Raw genomic sequence first — 8,529 nt, 5'->3', positions numbered from 1 at the left:
CCAGGTTGGCTCTGACGCCTGATTCAGGAACTCGCAAAAAATCCTGGGAATGTTGCTTTTCAGGCTTCTTTGCAGGCTTCTATCCGATATAAACGTACCTTACTCTCACTGGACGCCGAATCAATGCTACTGCTGGCCGTTGCAGTCCACTGTTTTGGATCGCAATTGTGTCCATTAAACATGCTCTTTTCGACAAATTTGATGAAGCCCATCTAGTCCGTAGTTGCCCTTGGCAGTAACTGAAAGGAAAAACTCGTAGCACATATTGTTTAAACGTTAAAGAGCACATCTATTTACATCTTCTCCTACCTTCCGGGCCACTTTGGATAATTAAAGCTGGGCCCAATTCCAAGGGCACTGCAAGTGTCAGCTGAGGCACAGGAAATGCCCTTTAGGCATTGGACAATTTCCGTTTACTTGGCCCCTGGCATCGACATACAAACTTATACAGTAGAAATCGAACAACCACAAGTAAATTGGGAAAGAAAACGCCTTCGAACACATTTATTCTCCATTTATTGTATCGATAAAAAGTAATTTTCACACAATGACCACAAATTTTTTCCGAGTATTGCACACGTAACAGATTAAAATTTGAATTGAATTGCTGGTGGACAAAACGAAGAAGTAAAGTCGATTGAATAAATTACCCTCTCCTCCTATTTGGTGCAGTAAAGTGTTTTGTTTTATTGTGAACAAATCCATAAAAACATTAAGTACAATTCGGTTGGTGCTTAGTGTGAGCATTTATGCAACAGGCATTTGATTTGGACTCGATTACAGCCAAAAACTATTGCTTTTTGGTTGGTATTTACCTGGAATGTGCTACGGAGTCAACAGACATACCAAAGAATGGTATGTTCTCATTATGGAGGAGTAAGGTACAGACAGGACAGTTTCGTCGATGCCCCACTGGGTGGGACGAGTGTAAAGGTATCTAAGAGACTGGGGATCGGCCTTTGAGACCTTTTAAGTTACACAGCTATTGGTCTAGGAACAATGGTCGGCTGAGACTGAGATTGGGCATTCTAGGTGAGAGTATATCTATGAAAATGTGGGCTCGAAAAATACACAACATTTAGCTCTAAACATGCAGATAAAACCCCCGCTAAATCACTTCAAATCGGTCGCTTCGCTCCAAGTGCCAGCATCAAAACGTGTTTCCAAAAATACCCGAAATCTTGGGGTTCCGGCTTGACAAAAAAAACTCGTACAAATTCCTTACATTTCTATCATAAGCGGCGGTTCCGTTCTGTTCCGTTCCCATTCCATTCCCAATTATCCCAAACCCTTCAATGTGACTCACGGATGTCCCCTAGCAGGACAGCTCCGTGGATCGCCGCGCCGTCTCGCTCTGCGCACAGTATTCGTTGTCCTTTGGCTCCCGTCCTGTAATGTCCACCAGCGAATTGGGATCCATGTTGGAGAGCTTGTCCAAATAGTCGTCATTGACGAAGTTCTGCTGCAGCTTGCCCACCAATTTCCGTAGGCGTTGGGCATCCAATGAGGGTCGCCGCAAATTGGCATTATAATCGCTCGGCTGCGGGGCAGTACATTGGAAGAGGCCGGTTGAAAAAGTGAGTGGTGAGAGGGGAGAGGGAAAAGGTGTTAAGTCTAACTCACATCTCGCCACTGCTCTCCCGGAAAGACTGCAATCAGCTCGGCATTTGGCTCCAGGGTGCTGAAGTACTCCTCGTCATCCACTTCGGTGCCATCGCAGTCCAGGTGTATCGCCGGGTCAGCGCGCTGGAACTTTGCTGCCACCTTCAGGCGCATCTCCGCGAGTGTGGTTGCCACCACAGCCTTGCGTATGTTGCGTGTGATGTCCTTGATCTGCAGGTTAAAGCAATTTAGTGGATATATTTGCCCAGTAGTAGAAACCCAAAAACACTGCCAAATAACAAAAGAACATAGCATTTAAAATTGCTCAGTTGCTCCCATTAAAATTTATAACGTATGTCCTCCGAAAGAAAGCCCCACAACGGCCCCAGAAATTGTGGGCTTTAACTCACAAAAGCCCCCAGCGGCATACGTGTACGTATCTCTCCCCTTAAGTTCTCAATACAAACAATAAAAACCAATGAAGCGGCTGTGATAAGGAGACAAAACATGAGGGTAATGGAGATGTATTGTGTAAGTATTGTTGATAGAGATGCCGGAGGCAGGCAAAGGCAGCCAATCAATTTATTATTTGCCAGCGCAACAAAGCACCCCAACAATGGCAAGGTCGAGGCCAGGTAACCGATTATATTTTCATTCCTTGCACTCGTCTGTCTTTTTTTTTCGGGCCTAAGAAATTGCTACTGAAATATTTAAAGCCTAATGCTTAAAGTAAGAGCCTGGAATGGATGGATGGATGGATGGAAGGGTCAAGCAAAAGGACAACGAAGTCAGAAACAGAAGCAGAAACAAAAAAAATGGCACAAACGAGCCCAGAGCAATCAAAAAGGAGCAAACGCCCCGCTCCAAAGGGTCGGGAATAGGTTGGGCCGGGCCAATCGCCAAAGGATTTCCGCTCACTATGATGGATCTGCAGGTGTCGACTGCTGACAGCCGACTGTCAGGCGGTTTGCGGCCATTTAATCGTAGTGCTCAGACCGAGACCCAGTTCCATCTCTATTCTCCGACTTCCTAATCGATGGCACTCTGACTTGGACGACTCCCCGACGACTGGCATCAATCAATTCGCCAGCCACTTTGTCTCGTAAACCAATTATTCGATGCTTAGAGGACCCAACCCATCAAATGACCAACCACATCTCGGGTCTGGCCAAAGTCTCGACGGCTCGACGTCTGCTCGTCTGGATGTCTGATGCTTCGACGACAATGAAAATGTATCATGCCCTTCACGCGAATTCGAATGGATGCCAGTCACGGCGGGGGCTAAGTGGGATCGCACTTACATTACGTGGATATTTTCAACTGGTTTATGGGTTTGTGGACTGGACAAGGGAGTTTCCCTTGAATCCATTATGTGGGTATGGCACAGTACGAGTATTCAATCAGCTGTCTGACTTTCCAAAGGGCAAGGGTAAGTCTGGGCCATATGCCAATGGCCTGCGGTTTTGTTTGCACTTTATACGTCTTTCGAATTGGCTTTTCTGAATGCCAGCCCACACCTATTCTCCTTTCGAGGCTGTTGCCTCTACTTTCTGCTGCCAAAAAGTCATTATAACTTGGGCTTCTGCTGTTTCTCGGCCTCTTAGCTGATGGAAACAATTTTTTTTCCGAGTTGGCAATGAACCCTGAATTTTGGAAAACCCCTTGCCCAAATTCCTTTCAACATTGTGCAGGAGTCTTTCAGTCACAATCAACTCTGTGGCCCTGCCCTGCTGAGTGGTTTCATCAACCAGATCAACACGATTGTTCCACTCGGTGTTGTGATCTATCGGGGCTCGGCTCTAATGAGAGCAGTCATGAGTACACAGGTGAGCCGTGAGCCGGGCAGGGCCAATATGTACCTCTGTGCGGTTGGGTCTGCGTTGGTACTCGCATTTCTGTTTGCCTGCCACTGTCAATATTGTCCCTGTAAATTTGTAGTTTGTATAGCAGGAGCAGCGGCAGGACAGGCCAAAGCATTACACGGGCAATGGGCAGAGATGCCCATGCCAATGAAGGCATGAATTCAACATGAGGACCACGAGAGACACAAGAGGAGGAGGCAACTTTTATGTGTGTCTGTTTCTATGTCGGAGTGTATGCAGCTCTGGACTCTGCCGTGCTAATACGAGACCATGCAAATTGAGGACAATTAGAGGTTCTAAATTGACACAAGCCGATAGAGAGAAGAGGGTACCGCAATGGAAAGTTATGGTACTTCGCATGACATTTTCCTCCTTCATTTTCTATGCTTCCCATTGTCTCGCTTCACCTCTCATGGTGTCTATTGTCACACTAATTTCCCCATGATTGCCATCAAAGTGATAATGGGAGCTACATATGTAAATCATTGACTAGTATTTCTTCCCCGTTCTATGCTGTCCACAGATCTGTGGCAGGGCGGGTCGGGTTGAGAGGCAATTTACATGCTTGTCGTCACATTTACAAGCACACTCGTATTAATAACAGGGACATCTCTTCAAGGGGCAGACCATCGGGGGAGTGGTTAAGTTGCACGCCTGCCCGGACATGAATAATGTTCGCATATTTGTTTTAATGGGCAACGTTGCGTATACGCATTGTACGGGCGAGGCTTCTCCCTGATGTCTTCTTTTCCAAATGCCGTTCTCTGTTTTCTGTTTTCTGTTTTCTGTTGGCTCCTGCCTTGTTCTCTGATGTTATTCATCGTTTCTGTGGCCCCGTCCATGGGTAATTTAATTCCGGCCATGACGCGGCTGCTTTTCCTTCCTTTTTCCGCTTTTAAGCTCATTTGGAAGGTGTCTGTGTGGGTATGTGGCTGTGCACTCTGGAGCACGGGACTTTTTTTGAATCCAATTGGATGTGGACTGCAACATGGAAATGGCATTAGCGACTCAGGAACTGTGCGTGGAGTGAATGCCGACAGGACATGGTGGGAAAATGTCAGTCCCTCAGGAATCATACGTGCAATTCAGTGAACTTTCAACTGAGCGATGCTTCGCAATTTCTGTGATCAAATTCGCAGAATCATTGATTGATTTCACACGAAATGATATGTGTTGTTCTAGCACGTAATATGCTCCAGCAGAGTACAATTGATGTCAGATTTCCCCATAAATTCAACGGAGAGTAAGTTATCCTATAAACTCATTAATTCCTACATATACTCGTATGCATATTCTTTCCCATGCAGTTCCATTGAGTCTCCCAGCGAGTAGATTGCATATTCCATCAATTCCATTCTCTCAAAGCTGTACAAATTTGATGAGCACCATCCCACACACACGGACTGCTTTGAAAGGTGTGTGATGGAAGAGGAGACCGAGGTGGGGTTAATTAATTAGCTAAAATACGCATGAATTACACATTTGTTTATCATCCGTCATCCCTTTGCCCTCCATCCTCTGCGTGCCACTAATAAATTGCCCAACATTCGGGCACTGGCAAGCTGTCAATTAATTGCTATATACTTCTGCTGCTGCTGCCTGTCTCCGTGGGCGTGGCTGTGGGCAGAGCTTATCATCCATGCAGTGGGCCCGATGCTGATCTTTTGGCCATCTCGTATTGCTGTGGCGGCAGTCTCTTGAATGGCTTTAGCACACACTTAATCGATTAGGCCAACGCTCCTTGAGAGGAGCAGTTCTTGGCCCAGCCCGATGATGCGGGGCCAAGTGCCAGACGGCTCGTTATCGTCTCACGGACGGGCGCAGACGAGACGGCTTATTGGATGGTTGGTCGATTGCAGGAGGGGGGTGCCATACAATCTGGTTCAATTCATATTGGCGCCCGCATGCTTCTCCTGCTGCTGCTTTTGCTATTTTATCTAGCTGAACGAACAGTTTCAACATTTTAATTAATTTTCAATTCTTGGCCATCCACAAAATTGGCATCCTTTCGCCCAGTTTGTGGTGAACTTATATTATTCGTATAGCCATGAAAAACGAAATAATAAATAAAGAACACAAACAATAAAAAGAACGAGGGGGAACGTTGTGAGTTGCTGCGGACACCGCAACTCTACGGTTATACCCGACACTAAGTCAGTATGGCTCTCCTCCGGCAGACGCCGCTAATATTAAACGACACGACAAAGAGTGCGTGCGAGAGAGACAGAAAATCAGTCTGAGCGTGACGTCGGGCGCTGCGTAGCCAGTGCAAATTGATTTGTTCCTTTTGGGTATAAAAATGATCCGATCTGATCCAGATTCAACAATCAGATAGATATGGTCGTTATCTATGATTCTGCGTTTTTAGTTTTCTCGAATCTGCAATATTGTGGATGCAACAGATTTTCGTCCTTTGTGTGGGCGGAAGGGGGTGGGACGAAATTTTGAGATATACGTTTTATAGTGCGATCTAACAGAAGTGCGGATACCATATTTGGTTACTCTAGCCTTAATAGTCTCTGAGATTTGTGGATGCCCCAGATTTTCGTACATGAAACAGAGCGAGAAAGAATGAAATTGTTTTCTTGATTCTGGCTATAATAATTATACGATCTGGTTGAGATTTTACACTCTAGAACATATAGTCATCCTCTTAGATTCTGCGGATGCCACAGATTTTCGTCCTTTGTGGGGGCGGAAGTGGGCGGGGCGAAGTTTTGAAATATTTTTGTAGCAGTGACATATCACAGAAGTCTGGGTCCAAAACATCGTTGCTCTAGCTCCTATAGTCTTTGAGCACTAGGCGCTGAAGGGGACGGACAGACGGACGGACGGACAGACGGACAGACGGACGGACGGACGGACGGACAGACGGACAGACAGACATGGCTCAATCGACTCGGCTATTGATGCTGATCAAGAATATATATACTTTATGGGGTCGAAAACGATTCCTTCTGGACGTTACACACATCCACTTTTACCACAAATCTAATATACCCCAATACTCATTTTGAGTATCGGGTATAAAAAGAATAATAATGAAAATATTCTATATACTATACACAAAAGTCTCCTTTTCGGGCTGGGAATTAGTGTTTTTTCTGCTTCAGCCCTGCGTCGGCCAAAAAACTTGAAAAGTTTACCAAACGCGTCAGCGGCGGCGGCAATAGAAGCACCAATGTCGATGCCCCTCCACGTGGATGGCTCTGAAGTGGCCCGGCCAGCTTTTTTCGGGCCATGCTGCTGATGCTGGTGATGGACTGACTCTTCACAACTTTTGCGCCAGCAACAGCGCGGGGCACGGCCATAATCACTGAACGGAATTCTGGCCCAGCGAGCATAAAGCTCATGAAGGGCCTAGCGCGCACAAAGGCTATGGCTGTACGGTACCCACCTTGAAGGGTTTGCTGTTGTCCAGTTGGGCGAAATCCTCCTCGGACATGGTGGGCGGCGGTGTGGGCGTGCTGCTGTGGGGCGAGAGAGCCAGCTCCAGTGTGATGCTGTCCGTGGCATCATCCGCCTCGGCATCCACTTCAATGTCATCGCCATCCGCATCCAGTTCTGCGGTCCGTGTCAATGTCCGTTGTCTGGATGGTGGGGCAGATCCAGATACAGATCCAGCGCCTGCAAGTGCTCCTGGTTCCTTTGTAGTTTCCATTCCTGTTCCCTCTGCTCCTTGGGACTCCATTCCATTGTCTGCATCTGCCATTCCGGTGGCAATTTTACCATCATCCGCTGCATTCATTTCTGTCCTCTCTTTTTTCTCTCCGAACTTTTCGAGTCTGCAACACTACCAAAGGATTTATGACAAGCAAACAAAATTTGAGCATTAATTGAAATATCTAGTTCGCTGGGAATCCGGTAATGGATCCTACGAGTTTGAAACAGTTAAGAACACTTTCCCCTGGGAAACGGTTACAGGAAAAACCCATCATTTCTCATAGCTGAATAAATGTTTACAAAATGCTTTTACGAACTTTTGCCATCAGTGAACTTTTCCCTTGGGAAAATGTACTAAATGTTTTCAATGTTTAGCTACTTTTGGCTTTAGAAAAATGCTTAAATGTTTTCACATATTAGGATTATTAAATTTCTTTTTTTTTACTTAAACACTTTATTTGTGTAGTGTTTTTCCTATGGATTTGTGTTTACCTTCTAATTAATTTTGCACCGGAGAACTGTTCACATTGTTTTTAAAAAAATTGTTCACCAATTTGTTGCCGATTAAATACGCTACGCGAGTCACCGCCCGAGTTCCGCCGCTTCTCAACAGCCAAGTGCAACAAAAGCCGGTCGAGCTTGGAATAAATTGCCAGACATCCGACCGCCCTGTATTTAAACAAGTCAGGACATCGCTCGGCAATAGCCTCGGCCTTTGCAAAGACAGCCAGCACCCGCCAAGCAAAGTCAGAGGGAAAAACCAGGAAAACCCAACAAAGAAAAGCCAACTCGGAGCTTTCGCAAAGAGAGCGCCAGAGCGCTAACAGAGGCCTGTTAAGGTTCTGTTAGGCTAGGGGCTGAATGGGCGTGACTGGGATGCAGACACCCATCGAATGTCTGGCCAGGACAGGACTCTATGGGACTCTATGGGACTCTATGACCTGTGAATGGAACAAACATTCTCGGAGCAGGTGCCACAGCCAGGCAAATAGTTGCACTTGGCCGAACAACACCCACATATAGAGGAGAATGTACATAAAGGCAGTAAATATAAATAATTTAGCCCGAACTTTTCGAGGCGTAAGGGCAAAGTTTGCAAACGCAATAAAATAAAGTTGGCAGTTTCGGGGCCAAAACTCCTATAAATGCAAAGGGTCTGAAGACCGAAAAATGTCGCTTTGCGGCATAATGAGATGGGGCGATGCCGAAGCCGAAGCCGATGCCCTTTCCCTGGCTGCATATTTAAGCCATGGAGCGAGATCGTGGTAAAAGTTTAAGCACAAAGCTGCTTTGGTTGAGGTTAAGAGACAAAGGAACCGATTTATTAGACCCCCAACTGTCGATGTCATGGTGCAAATGCATTCTTTTGACCTGATATCAAATTTATTTTCAAAAGCCAGAG

The 8,529-nt window shown here is 46.1% G+C and overlaps 1 protein-coding gene across 1 annotated transcript; it reads right to left on the bottom strand.

Annotated features, from left to right (window-relative positions):
• Positions 1–499: 499 nt before the first annotated feature.
• On the bottom strand, positions 500–7,778 carry LOC108161018. Its single transcript, XM_017295330.2, has 4 exons — positions 7,620–7,778; positions 6,862–7,257; positions 1,624–1,833; positions 500–1,540 (listed from the first exon to the last, which is right to left on the bottom strand). The coding sequence occupies exons 2-4, from the start codon at positions 7,210–7,212 to the stop codon at positions 1,316–1,318; spliced, it is 786 nt and encodes a 261-aa protein (XP_017150819.1). The 5' UTR covers positions 7,213–7,257; positions 7,620–7,778; the 3' UTR covers positions 500–1,315.
• Between the last annotated feature and the right edge of the window lie 751 nt (positions 7,779–8,529).

This window comes from Drosophila miranda, chromosome 3 (assembly GCF_003369915.1).
Source record: "Drosophila miranda strain MSH22 chromosome 3, D.miranda_PacBio2.1, whole genome shotgun sequence".
Lineage (NCBI taxonomy): Eukaryota > Metazoa > Arthropoda > Insecta > Diptera > Drosophilidae > Drosophila > Drosophila miranda.
This window is presented reverse-complemented; position numbering and strand designations above follow the sequence as displayed.

Bases quoted from the DNA above. Each gene is read 5' to 3' on its own strand.
- LOC108161018 (XM_017295330.2), bottom strand. From the start codon at position 7,212: ATGAATGCAGCGGATGATGGTAAAATTGCCACCGGAATGGCAGATGCA. The intron at 1,834-6,861 runs GTGGGTACCGTA...TTTAACCTGCAG, and splicing joins ACAACAGCAAACCCTTCAAG to ATCAAGGACATCACACGCAA. The intron at 1,541-1,623 runs GTGAGTTAGACT...ACTGCCCCGCAG, and splicing joins CGGGAGAGCAGTGGCGAGAT to CCGAGCGATTATAATGCCAA.